At 40.3% G+C, this 27,099-nt stretch overlaps 1 protein-coding gene and 1 pseudogene across 1 annotated transcript in view; both read right to left on the reverse strand.

The window, feature by feature from the left end:
• Window positions 1–461: 461 nt before the first annotated feature.
• Nexmif (neurite extension and migration factor) overlaps window positions 462–27,099 on the reverse strand; it is a 150,747-nt gene continuing 124,109 nt past the window's right edge. Inside the window, exons 2-5 of the mRNA XM_028891970.2 lie at window positions 20,237–20,285; window positions 8,416–8,541; window positions 3,384–7,743; window positions 462–2,815 (exon numbers count right to left, since the gene is read on the reverse strand). Coding sequence (XP_028747803.1) covers window positions 2,722–2,815; window positions 3,384–7,743; window positions 8,416–8,494 — 4,533 coding nt within the window. The 5' untranslated portion in view covers window positions 8,495–8,541; window positions 20,237–20,285 and the 3' untranslated portion in view covers window positions 462–2,721. The remainder of the gene's footprint in view (window positions 2,816–3,383; window positions 7,744–8,415; window positions 8,542–20,236; window positions 20,286–27,099) is intronic.
• On the reverse strand, window positions 21,759–24,432 carry LOC114708603 (annotated as a pseudogene).

Below are 27,099 nucleotides of genomic sequence, written 5' to 3' on the forward strand. Positions count from 1 at the left end.
CAATGCAGAGCATAGTATAATGAAGATAATAAGCATCTCTGCCTTGGCCTATTGCTCACTTCTCAAATTCACTTTCTTGTCATGTTTCAGTACAAAATGACTGGTTACAAGTCACTAGTTTATATGTTAAAACATACAATGCACAGCAGGCAGATAAGAAGGTGCTTGAAAATGGCAGTTCTCTTTGGAGAAAGATATGAACCATGCCCTAAGATTGGCCCTTGGTGGGCTCCACAGGAGCAACCGAAAGAGTATCCACTCCAAAGGACTGATGATGAAGTTCTGACGAGGAAACTGTTTTCAAGGGTTTCAAGCTATCCTACCCCATTCTTACTACACTCTCCAAAGCTGAACATCATGATGCTTTAAAAAAAAATCTGGGACAACTGCTCCCATATTTACTTTTATAAAAACACATTATACTCATAGAACATTTTCTTTATGTCTTTTTTAATTTTCACTTTTTGGTTACATAAAAAGCACTCCATTCCTATAAGCCAGCAAGATGGACTTCAAGGTATGGAGTTTTGGGGATCACAATACAGGCTGAGTTGGTGATTCCAAGCAAAAATTTAGCTGCAAAACAGGACAAACAAAAACTAAAACCAAACAAAGACTAGTTCCTAGGAAATAGCCATAGCATTTAGCAAACAGCTAGCTATCAGAGTATCAAGAAACAGAAGAAAGTGTTCTAGTTTGATTATTCTCTCTTTTGGATGGCCGCTGTAGGGCAGGAGACTTGTCTCATCTGGTGCCTTTCTACTAAGTAATTTTCCAGGGCTCACTGCACAGTGTCAAAGCCCAGGAATGTGCCTGAACTATCCTCACAAACTTCTCCTCACCCACTCATCCCCACAGACAAAAGAGACTGATGCTATGAACACACACACTCTAGATCATGGGCTTGTTCATCTTACTACCTAGCTGTCAGTAGTAGAGTAAGCTGGTGAAAGGAATCATGGACTGGGAAATGTGTGTATTTATATACATAATAAGCTCCCTTCCATTTCTCTCTGACTACTGGAAAACATTGCTTCTCTGTTTGTGAATATATTTATGTGTCAATGACTAGGTAGGTTGTTCATATTTTATTCAAAAAATTCTTTTGAAACATCTTCCCTGTTTTGTTAAGTTCCCCTTTCCCCCACCCACTTATCCTCCTCCCTCCCACCCCAGCCTCTATATTCACAAGTTAATAGGTTAGTAACAATATTAGTAAGAATAGTACAACAACAACAACCAACAACATTAATAATATTAATCCCCTATATTGGTATAGCACTTTATGATCTACAAAGCGCTTTCACATCCATTTTCTCATCTGTGCCACAATGCATCAGTCATCAGGCACATAGGCCTTTAACTGTGCAAGGAAAAGAGATCAAATGTTAGAAGTCAAGTGGTGAATAAAGGGGAAGAAAAGGCTAGTAGTGAGGAATGTTGGAACTGTGAAAAAGTGTTTCTTTAAACATAGAGGAAGGGAGGGCTGAACCAAAAATGTGATTTTAAAAATGATTAAAATTTGAGATTTATGTTTATTGTATGGTATCAAAGAGTAGTCATCCTCAGACTATGTATAGATGGCCTAAATTAGTTGTTTCCACACATTGTTCAGCTTACCTGATAGTATACGAATTTAATCATAGGAAGGAACATTTTGTCAATCTGAGATGCCATTTTAAAAAATGACATTGGCATTGCAAGATCAACATTTAAAGAACACTAAAGCCATGTTTTGAGTGCACTTTTGACAAAACTGGAATAAAACATTTAGGAAACTACTTAAATAAAAGCAATCTATGTATTTCATTTATTATTAGTGTCAATTTTATAGCTATTTTATAATTTATCCCAGGCTATTATAAAATATATAAAACTGAGATATAAAGTATCAGCAATATAACTTTGCACTTTAAATTACTTTCCGCTACAGATTTTGCTTTGGAAAACAAACTTTCAAAGCAGCTGTTTTATTTCCTTGTACAAGGTTCTGTAAATGTGCATACTCTGTCCCTGATGGACTTAGCTGTTGTGACCTTCAAGCTTTTCCAACATTTTAATCCTTAGTCGATGGAACAAATAAATCTTTATTGTGCCTTGTTTAACTGTTCATGTTTCCACACAGGATAGTAGAGTTTAAAACATTAAAAAGAATGTATGTGTGGATGTGTGGATTATGTAAACACACATGCATTTTGCATACATGTGTGAGTGTGTATATATATATTTAATAATCACTGATGAGCTCTAAACTGATGATGGGGTAAATATGTGAGATGAGGTAAGAAAATTTGGCACAATTCAAACATTTTCCTTTGTTTTGGTAAATTTTATAACACAACATATTTTTCCACTGTGATCTACAGGTGCTATCCACAAAAGTGGGGGTGGTTAATAGCAAGAATCACTGGAATGTTTCTAGTAAATTAACAGGGGCAAGTTCCCCCAAATACTCACAACCAAGTGTTGATATAGAAGTAAAACTATATACAGTACAGTTACTTATTTGTAGTTTGGCACAATGTTTTCCATTTTTTCCTTGTGGGCAAACAGTGCATAAACTACTTGTGCAACTGTATGACTTTTAAAGTCTTTTACACAGAACATCAGATTAAAGTTTGATTTCAAAGACTTATTCCCACAATTTAATTTTTTCTTTAAGCACTTACAGGTCAACATACATACCACAAAGCTTATTTTGAAAGAAATAAAACACAAACATCAAATGTCTTTCTGGAAATTGTGAGTCTCTTCTTCAAACACAGGTAAAACCCCAAATGCTGTTTCTGCTTTTAGGAGATTGTAGTTGGAATCCCTGCAGAAAAATCAAAGAATTGATACCATCTTAGCAAGTTTTAGTGTATGTCCCACGAAGGGATCACACCATGTACATATTTTGACACCATACTAGATGGTGTATGATGCAGAAAGAGAGAAAGCACTCCTAATTGCCATGTGTTGACAACTAATGCTCTTGTTTAAATGATCTTGGCTTTTTGTCTAGATGACTTTTTGATTATGTTGTTCAGATTCTGTCTTTATTGCAAAGCCCTTCCATTCCAAAAATCATTCAAGAGCATATTTTAGTTCTATTTTCTTAATAAGCAAAATTTAACGCAGAATAGGAGAAAAACGTAGCCTTGGTTAGAGCTTATCCCTAGCCAAGCCACAACAAAATTGCTGATATTTTGAGTGACTTAAAAAGCACAGGGATTTCCATGCACTTTTTTCTTTTCTTTTTAATTTGAAAAAGGAAGAGAATGGGAAAGAGTCTCTCATGCAAACTTCTGCTTTCAAGAGGGAAAAATGAGGAACTCTGGGCTCAGCAGGTAGTAGGAAGGCCAAGGGCGCATCTCATCTTAGCCATTTTGGTGTAGTATTACCTCAGTTTTTCAAAAGTAGCTGTTCCAGCCTCTTCCTTGTGGACCTGTTCTCGTTCCACACGCTTTCCCTTGTATTTCTCATCTCGCAGGGCCTTGGAGCTGGATTTGTGACGATATAATTTTTTGTGTGTTGGTCCGTTATTGCCTAAAGTGCTCATGTTACTGTACTTTTTATCAAAGAAGGCAGACTGAGAGTCCTCATTATAACCAGGCATGTCTGCACGACCAGGATCAGCATTTGCTCCTTTCCCATTGCTTTTGCTCACACCTTTGATTGACCTGTGATTCTTAGTAGCTCCTGATGATCCATTGTTAACCTTTTTCTTAGATTCTTGTGGTGTCCCAGCTAATATTTTGAGGGTTTTTAATTTTAGGCTATTGGAATCAGGGGAGTAGAATGTGGTGGACTCCCCTTGGTGCTCCATGGGTTCCCAAAGGGGCTCTATGGAGGCCATCATGAATCTCTGCACATCTGCCATACCAGAGGCAATGTTGGACAAGATGTAGGAAGGTTCTTGAAATTCCCGTTGGTCATCATCCAGAAGGTTGTTGGTATTAGTGACTACACTCATGTCATTCCAGGCTGGCCTGCTTTCCTTTCCCAAAGCCCAGTCTCCAGAAAGTCCCTTCTGACTTGGCATCTTCATAGGGGTAACAGGACCACCATGTTGAATACATTCAGTCAGTGCCTTTCCACTAGAGGATGTACTGTTGGGCTGGCCCCCACTACGGCCAATCCCAATCTGCATTTTCTCTCCATTGACAGCAGCCACATATTTCCCTTTCTTTGCTGATTTAGGAACCTGGCGGGAGGTTTTGCTAGGTGGCTTTTCAACCCCTTTGTTGCTGGCTTTTGGGGACTTTTTCCTGGTGTTTTTCTGAGAAGAACTTTGGCTCACAGCCCCACTCTTGCCAGGTGAAATTTTCTTTCTTGATTTTGACACTTTGTTGTTGGTACTAATTTGCCCAGCTGACTCATCAAACGTTGACAGGCAAGGGTTTTTTTGGAGCAGGCCAACAGAGTCCTCATCATTGAACATATGGAACTGAAACTGATGGTTATTTAATGTAAAACCATCATCTGCTTGGACCTGTTGGGAAAGAGTACTACAGTCCCACTTGATTTTCTCCATGCTGCCCAATGATCCTGGGACACCCTCTTGGAATCCTTTCATTGTTTTGATATTCTCACATCTGGTACTCTGAGGAGAAAGACTGGGTGTGTCCGGTGGAGACATTTCTGAGAGGGAAGAGTGGCGGAACTTGTCAGGAGTGAAGTTGGAGATATCGAGGAGGTCAGTGGACTCTTTAAGTGGTGTTATCTCATCAATGCTCTGCTGGATCACCAGTTTGGGGCTGCAGTGGGCCAAGAAGTCATCGGTGATATCATCATCACCATCCTTTTCACAGGATTTCAAGCTTAAGGAACAATAATTGCTTGAACTGACAGAAAGGGGAGTCATCGAATCAAAGCTAAAGAGTCGGCCATCATCATCTGCACTGACTGGAGTCTGCTGGAAAGGAAAGCAGATCTCTCCATTACTAAAGTGACACAATTGATAAGAGTCATCAGATGGGAGATGGGTGTCCTGCACACAGGCATAAAGAACCTTGTTGCAACCACTACTGAGGCAGACAGGACTGTATGTTATAGCTGTGAGGTTATTCTCCATGGAGACTACTTGGGAGGCTTCAAATTCACTAGGTTGATTTGTGGCTATCTCCCTTGAGACTTCAGTCATGAACTCTTGGGGGCCAGATGTAGCCTTGTTGGACCACATACTTCCATAGTTGCTTGCTTCCAGTTTGAAGTTATGAGACGACGGTTGCAGCTCAGACTCAGAAGATGAGGACAGCACACAGTCCTGAGCAGACTGGAGAGGGACAAATGATTTTTCTGTTTGAGCAAGGCTGCCTTCATTTTGCTCTGGAGAATTGTTGGTGAAGTATGAGATACTAGTATTATTTGACAAGTCAGAAGCATCTAAGAGTGTTTGTAAATACCCTCCAGGGATAACAGGTATATTTGTGGCAACATTAGCAGAAGATAAAGGCATTTCAGAAGAGCAGGTGGTTGGCAAGAAAGTGGAATTCTTAACCACCTTTGTCTCGTGAAATTCAGACAGGTGGGAATTGTTTGAGGTTCCAGGAATGACTTCATTTTTTAAATTCGCCTTGGAGGATTGGTCTTCTAAGACAGGGCTCATTTGAACTGGTTTGTTCTCTTGTCCAGTTTTGATTTTTTTGGATTTTAGTCTAGCTTCACTTTTAAATTTAATTTTGTTGAGCACTTTCCTCTCAGGCCCCTTAAACTCTGTGTCTTGGGTTTTGACTTTCACTGAGTCAGGGACTATGATGCCACGTAAATGTGATCCACTGGCACAGCTTGGAGCAGCAAGAGGTGCTGACTTTGATGTACCTTTCAAGCTGCCTTCTTCTTTGCGATTACTAGCTTGTCTCTGATCACTGCAGAGTGGCACCTGCTTACTACTTGCTGAAGATTCCATGGATTGGATCCTTTGAATCCTGTGTCTATTGCCAAGCTTAGATTTCCGTTTACGAGCAGGTGGCAGGAATGACATCTCAAAGCTACCTGGTTCAAAACTTTGCTTTTGGCATAAGGGTGTTTTGATGGAGTCTGTGTTGCTGTTTCTCTGCTTTTTCTTCTTTTGCCAAAAGCCCTTCAACGGTGATAACTTGGCATACTTACTGAGCTGATTCTCACTCAGATTTACTGTTGTCTCACTGGCATCTACCTTACTAAGCTTCACCAGCATGTTCTTCTCACCTTTAAAGCGATTGATAATGATGTATTTGATAATAACAGGAGGCTCCTTACGGGTGACTTTTCTTCTCTTCTTGGGACACCATTCATCGTCATCTTCTTCTTTGGAACCACCTGGAGGCCATTCCTTCCTCTCATTTACTTTTTCCCCTTCTAGTGAGTCAACATCATATAGATAATCTTCACTGTATCTGACTTTTCTCTTGGCTCTCAGCCCATAGTTCTGCTGGGAGGATGAGCTTCCAGAATTAGTGTCCCGAGCCATATAGCGGCTACAGTCTTTGATCTCCCCCATGGCATCATATGAGACCTCAATGAAGGAACTGTCATCACTGAAATTCCCTGATGTCTCCAGGGAATTAGTAAGATGGTCCGGCTTTAGGTTCTTAAATTGCTCTACCTCAAGCCCACTACATGGTTTATTATTTAATTCAGGCTTTTCTTCATTATCTTTTTCATCTTTTTTCTCTACACTTTTGTCTTCATGTATTTCCTCTTTGCCTTTCTTCTTGTCCAAGTTTTTATCTTCCTCTCCCCAGATGATGCTCACATCAGGGACCTTGAATTGAGAAAGATCACTGCTCTGCTTGAGGATTCCACTCTTAGATTCCCTCTTGGGACATGTAGTAAAGACACTGGGGAAAAAATTGAATTGGGCATCTTCCTGCATCAGAAGGGTGGTCTTGTCTCGAACATTGTCCTGAAAGGACTCATATCGAATTTTGAGGGAGCAGACATCACTGCCTAGCGTTGACTCATCATCATCGAACATATAGTTATCCACATCTTCTTCAGAGAAAAGGTTAACAGACAGTTCATTCTTGGAACAGAGGTCAAGTAGTTCAATCTTACTCTCACTAATAAAAGTCTCAAAGTAACCCCAGTCCTGATTGGAATTTGCCAGTAAAGCTTCTTCAGTATTGCACTTATCTAACAGTAATGCCTCATAATAACTTTTCTGTGTTGGATCTTCCAAGTCAATGTCAGGTTTTTCAGTTTCTCGTCTATCTCCTGCCCTTGATTTATGCAGAGGGAAGCCTAATAGCTGGTCTGAAAGCAGCTGCTCTCCATATTTTATATTTTCCCCAGCATTAATGCATTGGATCCCTATATCGGAGACTGCACATGTTTCATAATCTCTGTTTAGATCACCGACTTTCAGACTGATCCCTGGTTCAGGGTCTACTGCTTCTTTTGATTCCATGAAGCAACCTAAGCAAGTCCGGCTTGGCTGCATGAGGCAGTCTCCATTCAGAGCTGACATGCCTGCAGGCTCCATTATAGCAAATGGAGCTTTCTCACACTCACTGGGCAGTGACCATGTATTCAGGCCTTTTGCAACTCCAGATGTGAGGGAGATGGCATTCACAGAAGCACTATTAGCAGAATGATCAGGTGCTTCGATCAGGCCCAAAGGAGATGGAGGGCTCTGCACACATGGCTTCTTAGATGGCAGAGGTGGGAGATCCCTAGGAAACATCGAGGGCTCTTTTTGTGCCACTGGGATAGGTTGGACTGGTGTAGTAGCTTCTAGAGCTGCAAATGACTTCATTGCCACATCCTGGTCCTCTGAGTCTAGAGAAAAAGGGGAAAAAGGCAGGAATAAAGGTAAGGGTCTTAGATAAGGCTCATCAAGTCCCTTTCCCTGGTCAGTTTCTAATGCTTGGATATCATAGCCTTTTTTTCTCTAGCTTTATTTATTACCACCTAAACACTAGTAAAACAACTCCGATTTAATACTGAACATTCATACAAGTGGCAAATAACCATTTTTAGGCTCAGATTCTTCTTCAGGAAAAGATAGAGCCCCCTCAGAAATGATGAAAGAACTGGACTGATGGATCAATTGGAAAGTCAAAGCTTTCAGAAAGGAAACTGCGTAGGGTGCTGTTCATGGTTTTAGCTATGAGACACATACCTGTTATTGAAAACTTATGTTAGAAAAGTTCCTAGTGTGTCTACAAAAGTTTCACATCATACTTGTAATTTACTAGTAATTTTGAGGAACGCCATTTAGCAGATGGATTTGACAGAGCAAGGTGATTTATCTGAGAACTCTCAGGGATTCTTCTAGTTCAGTTAAAGATTTGGTAGAATAAAGTTTAGATTTACATCAACTTTAATTATATTTTGGATTCAATCTGTCGCAAGTTTCTGTATACTGAAAATCCACATGAATAATAAAAAAAGACTACCAGGGAAGATAATATATACATATACATTAAGTATACAAGTAAACTCTCTTACCATTTTCTTTGACTCCATTAATCAGACTGTTTTCTCCATTGGCTGAGGCAGCAATAGCTTTATCTTGTTGGTTATCCATGAATGTAGCCTCTTACTGTTTCATCCCAATTTCAAATGCTGTCCAACCTGCATATTTCAAATATACAATGTTAGTCATTCAGTTTTTGTGTTTTACATGTTATTTCAGTTATAGAGTTTTAAAAACACTTGCTGGGATCTGTTTTCTAGACTGGCTTCATCACTTCTGCTGGTTTTGGTTCATAGTTCACATCTACTATATAAGGTACTTACATTCCCTATCAACAACTATACTATTCAAAACCCAAACTGGAGGAAGCAGGTAAGTGTACAAAATTAGCCTAATTACAGCTGCCCAATTAGGAAATATGCAAAGTCTAGGATAACATTCAATAATGTGTATCTATGTGGAAATTAGTTTTGTTTCTACTTTGATGACCACAAGTTCTTTAAAGACAAACCAATTCACATATATTATTCATATACATCATACTTAATTTTTTTATTATTAAGATATAATCACATCATTTCCCTATATCCCCTTTCCTTCCTCCACCTCCTACCATGTCTCTTTCCTTGCTTCACTCCCTCTCTAATTCATGGTCTCATTTTTTGATATATGCATATCTATATATCTTTATCTGCATCTATATTCATATCTATAGCTATATATCACACTTATTTTCTCTATGTCTTAAACTTTGATTTCTAAAACTGAAAGGGATAGAGGAGTCCTTAGTTTCTTGATTTATATGACTTCAATGGAATTTTGATAACCATTCCTCTACTCTAAAAACATATCAAGATTTTTAAAATGTGACTGTAAGTAAGATCGAGATTTTATGAAAAGGTTGCAGCCTTGTGTGGTGCTTTTAAGACACAGTACAAACATCTATAGCTCTTCATTTTTGTCCACTTACTTGGGTATTAGGTATATTGAAAATGATAGATGAGTCTACTTGAGATAAAGGTGATCATCATGTGCCACTCCATAAATCCCTACTCATTTCAGCTAACCTCTTTCCCTAAACATTCTTCCCAGTCAAGCTTTCAAGTTTTCATCCCTTTATTTAAAAGCACACACTAAGGCCATATGCCATCACATGCCTGTAATATCAGCACTCAGTAGTGGGGACAAGTTAGAGGTCAGCCTGGTCAACATAGTGAGACCTTGACTCAAAAACAAAGCAAAATAAAACAGGGCCTGCTGAGCTCCTCTGGGACATTCCTTCTATGAGGCACCAAGTATGCCCACTACTTCTAACCCCACGGACCTGCCTGGCTGACTCTGGGACTTATCTTTCTGGTACCCACCAGGTAGACCCACTCATTCTCTTCCAACAGACCTGTCCTGCTCCTCCAGGACTTCCTCTACCTGTGTAGTCAGATATGCCTATTCTTCTCCACTCCATAGGCTACATGGCTACTCTGGGAACTCCCTTTCTTGTATCACCAGTTGACTCTGCTCCTTCCCATCCTATAGCTTCAACCAGCTCATCTGTAACATCCTTTCCCTATCTTCCCAGGTAGTCCCTTCTCCTTCCAACCCTATGGAGTATCCCTTCCTCTGAGACTGGGTAGATTTCACTGTTTAACTTCATGGGACTTCCTGCTCTTCTGGGATCTTGCTTTCACATGCTTCCAGGCCACCTAGTTCCTCCAGGATATTCCATTCTCACACTTCAGACTAGGACCACTACTTCCAACCCTATAAATTGCTCCTCCAGTGTTTTCCAGAATTTGTAGGTAAGTCCTACCCCTCTATATGACATAGACCTCCTGACTACACCTAGCTTTCTGAGAGCTCTTGCCCCCAACCACAGGTTGTCCAGAGCAACAGATGGGGAGAGCTACACCAGAAGGCTGCAGAGGAGAGGACCAACAAGGGTTATACTGACCCTTGGATGGTGTCTGTTTACAGAGACAAAAGTGGGCTCTCAAAAGAGGACTAGTGATAGAGCCCTCAGCTCCAATACCAGTACCACAAAACAAAACACCTCAACCTTCTATAGCTTAATCCTCTCATGGATGTTGTATATGCCCACATTGAAACAAGAAATGTGATTTGAAGAAAAAAAGGATTCAACTAACAAACTACTTCAGGTGCACAAATTCTAGTACAGAAACAAAAGTGAAAAAACAGAACATGTCCCCCTGTGGTGGTTTGAATGAGAATGTCCCCTGTAGGCTCAGATATTTGAGTACTTAGTCCCCAGTTAGTGGGCTATTTGGGTAGGTTCAGGAGGGACCTTATTGGAGGGAGTACATCACTGGAGACATGCTTTGAGAGTTTTAGAGAGTTAACTATTTCTGCTTCTTGCTTGCAGTTCAAAAATGTAAGCTCTCAGCTTCCAGCTCCAGCCACCATGTTTGCTTGCTGTCACAATTCCCCTCCATGACAAACTTATCCCTCTGGGACCATAAGCCAAATAAACTCTCCCATCTATAAGTTTCCCTGGTCATGGCATTTTATCACATCAACAGAAAATTAGTAAATATACCACCCCGTCCCCAAACCATTACCAATCTCATAGTAATGAACCCTAATGAAAATGAGTGAGATCTTCATGACAAAGAATTCAAAAGAATGATTAAAACTGTGTTCAAACAACTCAAAGAGGATTGGTATATATTCTAAGGGAACCAAACAAAGAGCTGAATGAAATGTGGAAGTCAATTCAAGATATGAAAATATAATTTAATAAAGAAAAAGAATTGTTAAATAAAACCCAAACTGAAATGATGCTGGAAATGTAAAACTTAGTAAGTCAAATTAAAAATCCCACTGGAAATCGTTACTGGCAGAATTTATCATGTGGAAAACAGAGTGTTGGGACTGAAAGATGAAGAGGAATTGTATCACTCAATGAAGGACTTGAGAATTAAAAAAATGAACGAAACACAGGGGAGCTTTGAAATACCATGAAAAATCTAATATTTGAATTATGAGTATAAATGAAATATACCACAGTGAATGTATGGTGAATATTTTTTAATAAAATGATAGAAGAAAATTTCCTAAACCTAGAGAAAGGCATGTCCAGCCAGGTACAAGGATCTATAGAACACCAAATAGACATAGCTAGAAAAGAAAATCCTCAAGACATTGTTAATGCTAAAACAGAGTCTAAGGAAATGGTGTTGAAAACTGCAAGAAGAAATGGTTAGGTTACTTATAAAGGCAGTCCCACCAAAATAATACCTGATTATTTTACAGAAACTTCAACACCAGAAGGGCCTGCAAATATGTATTCCGAATTCTGAAAGACCAAAATTGTCAACCCAGACTATCATATTCAGTAAAACTATCAATTAAAATTGAAGGAAAAATAAAACCTTCCCATGATAAAAATAGACTAGAGGAATTTACGATCACTAAGTCAGTTCAACAGAGTCTACTGGAAGGAATATGTCAGTCTAAAGTGAAGGACAAACACACTCAAGAAGTCATAGGGAATATAAGCAATTTCAGGGCAGTTAATCAAAAGAGATATAAGAAAACAGCAATGTCACAACAAATAACAGAAATTAATAAACACTGTTCAATAATAACTGAACAGTGTCATATTAAAGGTCTCAATTTCTCCAATTAAAAGGACAGAGATTAATATATTGGACTATAAAACAGGATCTATCTATCCATCTTCCTGTAGTCTTGAAGGAACACACCTCAGCATCAAGGACAGATACAGGGTAAAAGGATGGAAAAAGGTATTCCAAGCAAATGGAACTAACAAACAGGCAGACATAGACTTACAAAATAGACTTCAAAATTAAACAAGTCTGAAGAGATAGGAAAGGACACTGCATACTAGACAAAAAAATCCACCAAGAGGATATTACAATTCTAAACATATGTATCAAACACAGGTGCACCAAATTTCATAAAAGACACATTAGTAGGTCTAAAATCACAGATGAGACTTGACATAGTAATAGTGGGTGCCTTCAATACTCTATTGTCACCACAAGCAGGTTAATCTAAATAAAGAAAAACAACCAGAAAATCATTGGACTTAAACAATATCATTAATCAAATAGATGTAACAGACATCTATAGAACATTCTACTAAAGAATACATATTCTCAGCAGCCCATAGAATTATCAATAATTGATCACATACTAGGATACAGAACAAGTATTAACAAATATGGGAAAGTTGAAATAATATCCTATATTCCATCTAATCACAATGGAATAAAGCTAGATATCAACAGTAATAGAAATCACAGAAAGTACACAAACTCATGGAGGTTAAACAATATACTACTGAATGATGTATGAGTCCCTAGAGAAATCAATAAGGGAATAGAAAATAAATAGAATTGAATGAAAATGAAAACACAGCTTACCAAAACTTATGGGACACAGAGAAGACACCCTTAAGATGAAAGTTTACAGTGTTAAGTACTTATATAAAAATTTGAGATATCTTCAATTAATAACTTAATGATGCACCTTAAAGTCTTAGAAAAAGATTGGGATCCATCCCTGGTACATGGGCAGGCTTTTGGAAACCCGGTGCCTGTGGTGTGGCACTTTGTGCAGTCTTGGTGCCGCGGGGAGGGGCTTGGACCTGCCTTAGCTTGGTGTGCAGGGCTCTGCCAACTCCCCATGGGAGACCTTAATTTGTAGGATGTGGGGATCAGGGGTGGCTTGGGAGAGAGGGCTGGGGAGTGGGAGGAGGGAAGAGGTGGGATCTGTGGGTGGTATGTAGGGTGAGTAGAAAATTTCTTAATAAAAATTAAAAAGTAAGAATTAAAAACAAAAAGAACAAACAGAAGCAAAAGATGGGAAGAGATAATCAAAATAAGGGTTGAAATTAATGAACTAGGAACAACAGTAACAACAAAACAAAAGAATAAAACAAAGGGCTGGTTCTTTGGAAAAATAAATAGTATTAATAACCTTCTAGCAAAGTTAGCCAGAAGAAACAGTTAATGCAAACATTATTGCAATTAATTAAAAATTAAATGATTAAAGTTAAAGCAATTATAAATGAAAAGAGAATGAACAATGAAATTCAGAAAATCATAAGGATATTAAGGAATTTCATTCACAATAGGTACACACACACACACACAACATACACACACACACACACACACACACATGCACACACGCACACACAAGCATGAATACCCCCCACTCCATAGGTGTAAACCTAACCAAGGAAACAATTAACAATTGGGATCTCATGAAACTAAAATCTTCTGTACAAAAAAGTAAAAGGTCAATTGAACTAAGAGACAGGTATCAGGGCTCATAGCTTCCACTTTGAGATGGACATATTAACATGAGAAGGGAAAATTTTTGTGGAGTCCTATCCTTAGACAAAGAATGACAAATAATTAATGACTGCTTGGAGAAGGAGAATTAGTCTCTCCCATGGATAAACTTCCTTATTGGTTGTCCAATACAGAATGGCAAGTCTGAAACTATATACACACAAACAACAAAATGGACTCAGCAAGTTGTATTTATTTATATTTGTGCATCACACACACATGTGCACATGCATTTGTAACAATAATAAAGAAATAGAAGTTATCAATTTGAGAGTGGTGGGGACATGAGAGAGGTTGGAGGGATGTGCTGGAGGGAGGTTCGGGAGGGGCGAAAAGTGATGTAATTCTATTTCAATTAAGACATATTTTAAATAAATAAATAAATGCATTATTTGTAGATTTCAATCCTTAGTGTCTTCTCGTCTTTTATGTTTATAGTTAATTTCAAGAAAGTCTATTTTTAGTACCAGAAAGGTCAAGACACAGAGGAACTATGATAGCTAATGTCATAATGAACATAATGGCAAATCCATGAGAATAACTCAGAACTTTGATAAAGAAAACAGATATTTTAATCTTAAAATCCAAAGTGTTTTCTTCCCATTTCTTACCATTTTCAACCTCTGCCCAAAAGAAGGCTATACAAGTACAAATTTCTGTGTTACTGACCTGTACTTGTACTCTGTTCAGGAAAAGCATAATAATGAAACACTGCTTCATACAAGTATTTATTATTGCTAAGAATTAATGTTCCATGAAATATATAATGGAGCAATACACTTATAAGTATCAACAATTATCCAATCGTGTCAGACATGACGAGACTATTATTCCAGGACATAGTATAATAACTCTGACTTTACTCTGGGATATTACTTCTCTCAGGACATAATTTTCCTTTAACAGAAAAATCTTTCCTTTAACAACAACTACAAAAAAAACCAGTACCCAGAATTTGTAGCACAGAAGTAAAGAAAATGTTATAAGGCTGATAACAAAGGAGAAATATACTTTGGCAGCAGACAAAGAAATTCAGAGTAAGGTGTGGGGGCTTGGTGAATTGAGATGGGGAAAGACAATGAGTATGTACTAGGTTCTAGGCTGGATATAGATACAGAAGGTATCTCATTTTGATGTATAACCACTTTGTAAAGTTGATTTTAGTAATTCTCATTTTCTTTCAAAAAGGAATTCATTTAATGATATCAATACTTTAGGTCCTTATTTTCTAGAATTAAAAAGGTAAATTATAAGCAATCTTTTAGTAATTTCTTATGACTTTTCAAATCTAACTTTAAGATAGACAACTAAATGCATTAATTTTCTTATCTATCTATCTATCTATCTTGGCTGTTTACAACAATAATTCTGGAGAGAGAATATAATTTTTTATACCTCAACCCTGAGCTTGTGTTAGCTTTTTCCCATTGATAAGACATTTATGACAACAAATTTGGAAAGGTTTAAAAAAATCTATTTTAAGTACAAATTGATTAGCACTTTTGTAAGAATAGTAAATAACACAGTGAAGTGCATTGGAATAACATTAGCTGGAGACAGGTAATTTGAATCAAAACTGGGAAAGCATGCCCTTCTACCTTCATTTCCCTTTGGTTAGGTCTAAGGAAGGCTCACTGATTCTGTCTCACTGGGTTGTTATGTTACTCTCCAGAGGCCTTGAAGACTTGTGTCTGAGGGTGTAGATGGCTCATACCAGTATTTGTGTTAGTTGCATTGTGTGTGTGTGTGTGTGTGTGTGTGTGTGTGTGTGTGTGTGTGTGTGTCAGTGTGGGCAGGGGATCCATTGCTTTTCCCAACCAAGGAAAAAAAACAAAACAAGGTAATGACATAGTTGTGACAAAGTCATTGGAGTTTGAGTAGTATCAATTGCTGGAACACTGGTTTAAACCAGTTAACAAATGGACTCAATGCTATCCATGATTATATGTTTTATCAGGCACTACTGTGGAAAAGACAGACGAATAAGACTCGAAGCTTGTTTTCAAGGTACTCTATATCTAGTTGGAGAAACTGCACATGAACAAATTCTAATATAGGCATAGTACACCAGAAGAGTGTACTATGTTTCTATGGGCACCTATAATGCAATTTTCTACCTATGGAGAGGAGAGAAATCATGAAGGACCTCACTTTAAGCAAGAGCATTTGAGATTCATCTTGAAAAATGATCTTTCAGGAGCTGTGGGTAGGGAAGTGGAGTAGAGAGGAAGAGAGTCCAGGCTAAAGAACTTCCATGAAATTCCTGGATCTCTCATTCCAGTCTATCATCTAAGGAGGTGCTATAAAATCATAGGTACGATGACTGGTATTAAAATGTTCTATTAGCCTTGCATATAATGTTTTTCTAAATCATAATTCAACTTCTTAAGGCCTATTTCCTTTTTACTGTGTTTTTACTTTTTTATATTCAATATTCTAAATATTCTTCTTTTTATGTTCTCTTTTTATAACTAATGTAATATCATATGATAAAACAAAATTAACACACCAGAATTGGACAAAACAAACAAAAGGAAAAGAACCCAAGAGAAGGCATCAGAGATCCACTTGTTTGCACACTCAAGAATCCAATAAAAACACTAAACTGAAAGGTATTATTTATGTAGAGGGCCTGGTACAGACACATTCAGGCCCTGTGCATGCTGCCTGTCTCTGTGAGTTCATATGAGCTTTAGTTATGTTCATTTAGGTCTTGTTCTCCTGATGTCCTCCATCCCCTCTGACTCTCACAATCTTTCCACCTCCACTTCCACAAGTTTTCCTGAGCCCTCAGGGAAAGGATTTGATGGAGACATCCCATTTGGGGCTGAGTGTTCCAAGGTCTCTCACTCTCTATATACTGCCTGGCTGTGGGTCTCTGCATTTGTTCTCATCTGCTACAGGAGGAAGCTTCTCTGATGATGGCTGAGCAAGGCACTGATCTATGAGTATAGCAGAATGTCATTAGGAGCCATTTTATTGCTATGTTATTTAGTAGATCAGTAGTATTTGGTTTTACCCAACATCCCTGGGCCATCTAGTTTCAGGTTCTTGGTCATCCAGGCAGTGTCAGGTGTGGGTTTCATCTCATGGAGTGGCCTTAAGTCTATAAGTTATTGGTTGGTCCCTCCCACAAGCTTCATGTCACCATTGCCCTAGCATATCTTGCAGAAAGAACAGAATTGTAGATCAAATGGTCAGTGGACAGGTTGGTGTTGATATTTCTTTTTGGGTATTTATTATGCAGAGTACTTCCTGTACTAAAGACACTAGAATGTAGGGGCAAAGGCTCTGTGGAGGCACCAGTTCAACTTCTCCATGTTCAATGAGTTGTGTGGGTGTTGTCTTCAGCAATGAGGGAGGCAGTGCCATCAGTGTGTGGAGAACAACCTATATTATGTTCTCTTAATATGTGTTTTTTTTCTTCTAGGTATTTTACATTGGAGATGCTCTTTGCCAGGCATGCTTTTCCCTTTCTCAGTTCTTTCCCATCCTCTCTTTCACTTCTCTATCTTTTCCCTAGTCACATTCCTTAACTCTTACCACTCCTAACAAAATTAGTCTCTGTCCTTTGGGCTCTTAAAAATCTTTGCTCTCTTTCATGTTTACCCATCACTTTTTTAATGTCTGGTATTACCCAAAAGGCTATATGATATTGCTTATCTCTAAAGGGCCTGTTTTAGGGTGTGGTGTGTACTCTATAAAATTTGCTTTAAAATGATGTTGATTGGCATGAAAAGCTGAGAGAGAATTTGGGTAACAGTACATGCTGGGCCAAAAGTGGTACGTATAAGAAGATATAGCAGATAATATATCCTGAAACTATGCTGTGGAGTAATTCAGAAGGACACTACAGAGCTTTAAGTTGTGAAGAACTTTAGGATCAGTGGTAGTGGTAGAGACAAATGTAAGGAGATAAGGCCAGGCATGGTAAGTCATGCTTGTAATCCCAATACTCGAGAAACTGATGCAGGACAATCATCACAAGTTTGAGACTAGCCTGGGTTATAGAGTGAGACTTTGTCATAAAAAAAACAAAGAGGTAGTTTAGGAAATAAAGTTCAAGTGTACAATCTGAAAAAATAAAACAAAAATCTCAAGAATCAGGCATCAGGAAATAGAAATGGAAAAAGATATTGGCCTTCAGCAGAACTATAGAAATGTGCTGTAGAGACTGAGTGAGGGAAAGCAATCAGCATACAGCAGAAAGAGGTAGAGAAGTTAATACATAGTTGTAAAAAGAACATTGTAAGCAGATGGGTTTCAGGCCAGAGTAACCCCAGAAAAGTCTTTATGCAATATGTTTATGTGAATAAAGCAGGTGAATATTAAGACTGTCAGGTCCCACATGGATAATGAAGCTAACCTGGGTGTAGATGTCACAGTGGAAAATGGGCAATCAACCAGGAAACTGGTACTGATGGTAGGCAATCTACAGGTTTTTGTCAGAGACTGAAATGAAACAAGAAGACAGTACTGTTGTACCAGACAAGTCCATAGAAGGTATTCCAGGCCAGTCTAGCTAGCCTTGTCTATAACCATTTTTCCCAGTCAAATTCTAGTCAGCAGAAGAAAGTTAGTAGCAGATAGCATTTTAATCCATAATTCTGCCTGGTAACTCTATTTTCTGATACATCACAAGATTTCAAGGATCTAGGTTAGAAATATGTACTTAATCCCTTAAAATTTAAAAAAGGTGTGTGTGGACCTTGAGAGCTTGTTTGGAGGTTCTAGCATGGGAGTGCAACTACTCATATATGTTTAACCAAAGACTGGTCCTCTTCTATCAAGGGAAGGTCATTCTCTTCAACGTAGTGTGGCTTCTGAAGGGGCACACATGGAGCGGTGAACGAGGAAGGGGACACCTGCCTAGTCAGCCAGATCAGCCAAATCAACCTGGCAATCATTGGGTTTGACAGATGTCACAGCCAGATTGTACACCTGTCAGAATGACTAAGATAAAAAACACAAGTGACAGCTCATGCTGGCAAGGATGTGGAGCAAGGTAAACACTCCTCCATTGTTGGTAGGAGGAGTATAAGCTTGAACAGCCACTTTGGAAATCAATATGGTGGTTTCTCAGAAAATTAGAAATCAATCTACCTCAAGATCCAGCTATATTACTTCTGGTCATATACCCAAATGACGCTCCATCCTACCACAAGGACACTTGCTCAATTATGTTCATAGCAGCTTTATTCATAATAGCCAGAATCTGGAAACAACTTAGATGTTAACTGAAGAATGGATAAAGAAAATGTGGTACAGTGCATCAAGATCATAATAGGGAAACATGCAGGGACGACCAAACCAAACTAGTGGGAACTCATTAAAGTTGGATCAATGGCTGAGGAGCTTGCATAGGACTGGGCTGGGCCCTCTGCATGGCAATACAGTTGTGTAGCTTGATCTGCATGGCGGTGGGATTAGAACCCATCCCTGGTGCATGAGCAGGCTTTTTGGAGCCCACTACCTATGATGGGACACCTTGTGCAGCCTTGAGGCAGGGGGAGGGGCTTGGACTTGCCTCTACTGGATGTGCTTCTCCATGGGAGGCCTTGCCTTCTTGTGGGGTGGCTGTGGGGGGTGAGTTGGGAGGGTGAGGCTGAGAGTTGGGAGGAGGGAAGAGGGGGATCTTTGATTGGTGTGTAAAATAAATGGAAAAATTTTCTTAATAAAAAAGAAAGAAAAAAAGAAAATGTGGTACATTTACACAATGGAGTATTACTTATCTGTTAAAAATGGCATCATGAGGGCTGGAGAGATGGCTCAGAGGTTAAGAGCACCGACTGCTCTTCCAGAGGTCCTGAGTTCAGTTCCCAGCACCCACATGGTGGCTCACAACCATCTGTAATGAGATCTGGCGCCCTCTTCCGTATACATAATAAATAAATAAATCTTTTAAAAAAATGGCATCATGAAATTTGCAGGCAAATGGATGGAACTAGAAAAAAATCACCCTGAGTGAGGTAGCCCAGACCCAGAAAGAGAAACATGGTATGTACTCACTCAAAAGTGGTATCAGCTATAAAATAAAGGATAACTGTGTTACAATCCACGAACCCAGAGAGGCTAAGTAAAGAGGAGGGCTCAAGTGGGGATACATGGATCTCACTGTGAAGGGAAAACAGAATAGATTTTGCAGGTGGACTGGGGACAGGCCAGGATGGGAACAAGAGAGATCAGGTTGGGGGAGGGAGAAATGAATGGAATTGGGGGATATTTTGGGGATGAGGTAGAAACTTAGTGCAATGGAAACTCCCTAGTATCCACAAGGGTGACCCTAGTGAAGACTCCTAGTAATGGGGGATACAGATCCTGAACCAGCCATCTTCTATAACCAGGCACGGCATCCTGTGGTGGGACTGGGACACCAACCCAGCCACAAAACCTTCACCCTTCCATCTGTCCTCCCTGAAAGATATGCTGGGGTAAACATGGCACAGGACTTGTAGGAGAGGCCAATCAATGACGGTCCAACCTTGAGACTCACAACACAAAAGGGAGTTCATACCTGATATTGCCTGGAAGGTCAGGAACCAGAGTCTGGATAGCCCAGAGACCTAGGATAGAACCAAACACAATTGAAAAAAAAGTCAATGAAATTATTCCTAATAATATTCTGCTATACTCATAGACCATATTCTAGCCCAGTCATCATCAAAGAGGCTCCATCCAGCAACTGATAGGAGCAGATGCAGAGACCCACAGCCAAACATTAGGCGGAGCTCAAGGCATTTCATGGAAGAGAAGCAGGAAGGATTGTAGGAGCCAGAGGAGTCAAGGACACAACATGAACAAGGCCCACAGAATCAACTAATCAGGGTTCATAGGGGCTCACAGAGATTGAAGTGACAATCATGGAGCCTGCATGGGTCTGACCTTGGTCCTCTGCATATATGTTATGGTTGCATAGCTTGGTGTTCTTGTGAGACTCTTAACAGTGGGAGTGGACGTGTCTCTGACTCTTTTGCCTGCTTTTAGCACCCTTTTCCTCCTACTGGGCTGCCTCATTCAGCCTTGATATAATGGTATGTCTTATTGCAACATTGTCATGTTTGGTTGATGTCCTTTGGAGGCCTACACTTTTGTGAAGGGAAGTAGAGGAGTGGATCTGGGGGAGAGGGGAGGAGGGGAGACTGGGAGGAGAGGAAGGAGAGGAAACTACGGTCGGGATGGAATATATGAGACAAGAATAAAAAAAATTGTGTGTGTGTGTGTGTGTGTGTGTGTGTGTGTGTGTGTGTGTGTGTGTCCATAGTGTCCAGAAGAGGGCACAGATTCCCAGAACTGGATTTACAAGAGGTTGTGAGCCACCCAACATGAATGCTAGGAACTGAATTCTGGTCCTCTGCAAGAGCAGCAAGTGCTCTTAACCACTGAGCTATCTTTCTAGCCCCTACATAATATTTTAAGTACAAAAAATACTTAAATAAGGGGTTGGGGATTTAGCTCAGTGGTAGAGCGCTTGCCTAGCAAGTGCAAGGCCCTGGGTTTGGTACTCAGCTCCGGAAAAAAAAAAAGAAAAAAATATTTAAATATCCAATCATACAGCTTTAAAAAATATTAAGAATGGGAACATAAAAATGATCACAAAGAAACTCTAAAGCAGCAGTTTTCAACCTGTGGGTTGTGACCCCCATGGGGTCAAAAGACCCTTTCACAGGATTCACCTAAGACTATTGGAAAACACAGATATTTACGTTATGATTTATAAAAGTAGCAAAATTATAGCTACGAAGTATCAATGAAGTAATTTTATGGTTGGGGCTCTCACAAGATAAGGAATGGTATTAAAGGGTTGCATCTTTAGAAAGGTTGAGAACCACACAATTCGTATTTCTCTTTGAAAAATCCATTTATTTTAGTTTTGAGATTCTAATATAATTACATCATTTCTCCATTCCCTTTCCTCCCTCCAGACACTCTCATATACCTCTCCTTGCTCTCTTTCAAATACATGGTCTCTTTTTTTTCATCATATATATATATATATATTTCCTAAATACAACCTGCTCAGTCTGTATAATGTTACTTGTATATATGTTTTCAGGGCTGACCATTTGATATTGACATGAAAGCAGGGGGGCTGTGGGAGTCTGTACTGAGGCCTTCATGGGTGCTCTCAGGTGTGCAGACAGCACACCAGACCTGTTCAAATCCCAGGAAGAATTCAGCCCAGGAAGGGCTGGTTGTTGGAGCGATCCAGGGTAGGCAGTGTCTGCTCAGCTCCATTCTTCTTCATCCAGTTCTGGCAAGCCCTGTAGGCTGCCTTGAGGCCCCCATTGTGGGTAGTTCTCCCCAGCAGTGTGGAGATTGTTCACAATGTAGTTGCTGTATTGCGACACACATTGGTCTACTGCTTGAAGGCCTCTATTGATGAGTTCTTCCATCAGGGCTGAAGGTTCCCATCCTTGTCATATTCCCGGTTTATGGCCCAGGATGATACCAATGCCACCGAAGTTCATGGTGTTGGGTGCAGAGTGGGTATAGAATGGTGTTTACAGGATTCCAGCTAGAAACACAATCTCACTTTTGGTGGGTGGGTGGGGGTCATACTCCACTGATCTTTGTTGGGGACTTTCCTGAGCTGGGTGTCTGTGACTCTCCATGAGATGTTGAAAAGTCAGATCTGGAAACGGGCTTTGGGACTAGAGCTCAACTTGAAGCAGGGAGGAGGAACTCCACAATCTGAAACCACATACCCACTGAGATGGTGCCTTTGAGGGAGGTCTTGGGATGTTCTTCTGCCTGTTGGCCACCTCTGGACATAGGTGACCTCCTCACTGGGCTTAGCAAGGACCCAGTCAGGGACATCAGAGCCTTTTTCCTCCAGTCGGCACCAGCAGAGCCACCATGGCAGGTGAGCAGCATCTCTAGGAAGGGAGCCTTGAATATACAGTGACTTCTGCACCTGGGTCAGGGCTTGTCCAGCTTCTTTGGGTCTATGATTAAGATAGCGTAGTCTATCATGTTGTAGATGACACCTGCCTTTTTCTTGGCAATTTTCTGTGTGTCTTCATCCATCCACTTTCAGGGTGCTCAGGCTCTCTTCAAATGCTTTCTTGATCTCCAAGATTATCTCACTGCTTATGTTCTTGCCGTCTTCAGTGGAGGTCGCTTTCACAAGCATGGGGCTCAAAATAAAAACTTACATCAGGGGAGGCAGGTCTTCTCTGACCCATATATGACCTACACGCATTCATCACTGGTCTGAGAGCACTGACCCAGGAAGGAGCTTGTTTTCTGTACCAGGTTCTGCATCATGTAGCTGTTCATCAGGCATTTGTTGGTGGTGTTGATGAGGATAGAGACTTGTCCCATGTGTTATTTGTTGTTGACTATGATGGACTCATTGATCTCTACCGGGTTAAAAAAATGGTTTTGAGAAAAGGTAACCAGTTGATGGGGGTGCCAACCTCTGCAGCTCGGCTCCTGTGACTTTGTAGCAAATGAGCTCTTAATCCTGGCACATCTCCTGGGAGATAGTGATATATTAGCTAGCACTATCTCAAAGTCCATGATCTGCTGTATCTGGGGTTGGATGGAGTCCTCATTCCTACTGCCCAGCAGCTTCCCTCATGGACTGTGTAGTTAAGATATTCAGTCAGCACCTTCTTATTTTCCACCTTGTTCAGGTCTCTAAGAGGACAAGCTGAGTCTGGACTGGTCTATTTGGATCATATTGCTGTTGGCTTTCTTGGACTTCACACTGACATAGAGAAGGGTGAGGTTAGGTGGTGGGGTGTGATCATTTGCAGCATGTCTTCAAAACTGTCCCTGGTCCAGGGTCCTGTGATAGTCCTGCCCCAGTGTTTTCAATAAGCTCCATCAGGGGTTTGGCCTGGACTCCTCAATCCTCATTTTGTTCTTACACACATGCTTATACACTTGGGCTTTCTTTGGGCCTTGTTCAAGCTGGCAGTGGAACTTGTGAGCAAGCACTTTATGATGGCTTGGTTCTGTTTGCAGAGGTTGCTGAGGCTCCCCCAGTGTGAGTGGTCATCGGGTACAGGGTTGGCCTTGATCCAGACCCCACAGACATAGTTGAAGAAGTCCTGGCAGGGGTTTACAGTGGGGCCCATGGAGTTTAAGACTAAACTGGCCACTGAGACTCAGGTCTTCCTTAGACATACTGGGGTCGTTCTTGTCTGGTACTGGATGTCTCGGGCTGCCGGGCAGACAACCAGCTCTGTTGTCAGAAACTACACCAGAACCACCAGCTGCTTCTTCACTGGGTGGGCATCACCCGGCACCCCTGACTGCTCTGGGAGCTGCAGAAGTTCACATGCAAGGCAATAGGGTACATGTCGCCTGCAGAAAGGGAGTCCATCAAGTATTCCTTGTCCAGTGTGGCCTGCTTGTAGGTCGACATATCGCTGGTGGGCTCTGCACCGGGTTTCTGGCGGCACATCCCTTTGGGGTCGGGCTCCTGACTTGGCGGCGCAGCTGCTGCCACTGCATTCCCACTGTGTTCTTTTTCCTCCATTTGTCTGTAGAATTCCCTGCTGTAGTACCGATACTCTGCTCAGCTAAATGGGTAGGAGTCATTTTAGGTGATTTTATGATTGCATCAATAAAGAAAGAAACTTTTCCCTTGTTCTCTGAAGCATCACAAAGTGAATGTAATGTAAGAGCTGACATACTTCTTCGAGCTCAGGGCTTTTTATCTTTATTATTTGATTTTCTTTTTCTAATACACACACACACACACACACACACACACACACACACACACACACACACACACACCCTTCTCTTTTGGAGTCCAGGTTTATGGAGATGTTGAATTACAACTGAATAATATTTATGCTGTGGGTCGAAGCAATCTCGTATATCCAATTCCACAGTACAGATCCACTGTGGAAACTCACTTGGCCCTCATATGTGATATTCTTTCTTTAAACTGTTACCTATATACTCCCATGTTTTTAAATTTACAGCACCTTCTTCAGGGAGCCAAGGGAAGTGTTTAAAAATAAAAATAGAGAACTTTTCTAAGCTCTCTAGTGACACATTACAAGGAGTGGAAAGCAGGAGCGAAAGAAGCATCTGAAGGAAGAGGGCAGTCCCAGGGTTACTCCTGGCCCTTTCCGTTCTTTCCCTTTGTTAAACTTTTCATTTCACTTATTTATTTTTAGCCAGTCTCATAGTCTGATTCTTTCACCTCTTTTATATATTTATGACGGCTGTACTCACTCTTGATTTTTCCCATATTACTGCCTTACAGTTGAGTACCACTTGACCTGAACCCACATGAATAAGGGTCTCTATCAGCTAGGTGTCAAGTGGGAGGACCAGGGCGTGAGGAATAAAAGCAATAGTTGGGATCAGGGGAAAATGGCAAAGGTCAGCAGAGAGCTAAATCAGCTAATGTTGGCAAAGAAAATACAGGATACCTCAAGACACTACTGTCTTAGGACTAATAACCACAGCCCCAGGGGAAGATTCAGATTCCTAGAAACCATACACTTGACCCCTTCCAGGCTGGGTCTAGCCAAGTCTGCTCCTGGAGAAGGACACAGAACTAATGTTCCCTTTGTCCTTTCATCAGGGCCTCCGAGAAAGTTATAGGTTCATTTGGCTCCCAACAGTATTGGGTGACCAATTGGTGTGCTCTTCCCTGTGGAAGACTATTTCTCCTGCTCTCAGCATTCCTTAGTTGGCTGTAGTTCTTTATGTAGGGCTGAAGCCTAATGGGCTTCTCCTGGTCCAACTTAGCATGTTTACTACTGTTTTTCTTGTGCAGCTCATGTTTAGCCAGTCATGTTGGTGAGATTTTTATGGGTGTAGCCTCTGACATTACTAGGTGATACAATCTCTCAGTAAAGTCACTGATTCTCTAGCTTTTACAATATTTCCACCCCTCAATTCCCCACTAACCTATGGGCCTCAGATGTCGGGAGTTTTTTAGATATATCTGTTGGGACTTGTCTCCACAACTCTGCATTTTGATTGGTTGTGGTTTCCTGTGATGGTCTCCATCTGTTGCAAAGAGAATTTTTCTTGATGACAGGTGAAGACGATACTTACCTGTGAGTATAAGGACATGTTTATAGGTTGTTAGGGATTCTGGCACTTTAGTAAAGTGGTGGTTGTAGGTACTCTTCCTAGGTACTCCTCCAAGATCCTCCATGATTTCACTAGCACTGAGCATTTGGCTAGGTTTCCAGTGCCAGGCATGGTATCCCTCTTGTTGAGCGGGACTTAAGTCCAATTGGAAAGTTGTTGGTTACCACCAAGGTATTTGTCCCATTACTGTACCTGTAGGGTTACATGCCATGCTGGTTTTTGTGGTTCATAGGCTGGATAGGACTGTTGGTTGCTTCCCTCCTTTGGAAGTTTGCCTGGCGCCTTCTGATAACATGAAAGCTAGTCCTTACTAGGGCATTCAGTTCAGTGCCAGCTCAGGGGCCCCTGGGCCCTGTTTCTGAAATGCATGATGTCTTCAGAGACTTACCTTCCATATATGGAAGACAATTGAGGGTATCAGCCATAGGCTATATGTTTTTGGAGTCTCTTGGACAGTCCTGTCCAACAACTCAAAAGAGGGATTCTTATGTCTGGTACTGGGGTTTTGGTTAGGTGGTCTTTGGCTCTTGGAGGAAGCATGTCAGCCCAGATGAAAGAAGTCCATTTAAGCTATATATGTGTATTTTTACACAGAATTACATGTATTATAGGTTTTTTAGAAACATAGTTAATAACAAATTCCTTATGACTTTCTCAGACATCTTTAGTGTTATTTAATCTTCCCCCTCCTTCTTTTGTATTTACCTTCATTTTCCCCTCCTGGAGTCTATATATCTCAAAAACCAAGCAGTAGCATGTTATCTCATGATAAATATTTCAAAATTTTAAGAAGCACCCCCAAAATTCACGTAAAAGAAGTGATATTCTATGATGAACAGAATACAATTTCTAACCATATAAGTTTAAGTAACATTAGATAAGCTCCTTTCCCCTCTCTGGATATAAGTTTTATGAGCTATAAAATAGAGGAGATGAGCTAAATTATATCTAAGAGCTCATGTAGTTCTAAATAACTCATATTTCACTTTTTCAAATGGGCACACGCGAAGCAGTTTTTTCATTTAAACTTGGGGTGATATTGAGATGAGATAAGTATATACATCAGGGAATTCTGTATTCCTTTCCATTGCATGTCCCTGTCTACAACCTTTTTTTTTTTATATATACATTCATACTTTAATCCTACTAAATATAACATGTAGAGTGCTGTTCCTGGTAACGGGGCTCAGAATGGTCCACTTGCCTTCATTTTTGGCAACTACTAGTAAAGTTGGGGTAGGAAGGCTCCTTGATGAGGATCCTGATAAAAAATGATGGCGCTTACTTTTTATCCTAGCTCATATG

This window comes from Peromyscus leucopus, chromosome X (assembly GCF_004664715.2).
Source record: "Peromyscus leucopus breed LL Stock chromosome X, UCI_PerLeu_2.1, whole genome shotgun sequence".
Lineage (NCBI taxonomy): Eukaryota > Metazoa > Chordata > Mammalia > Rodentia > Cricetidae > Peromyscus > Peromyscus leucopus.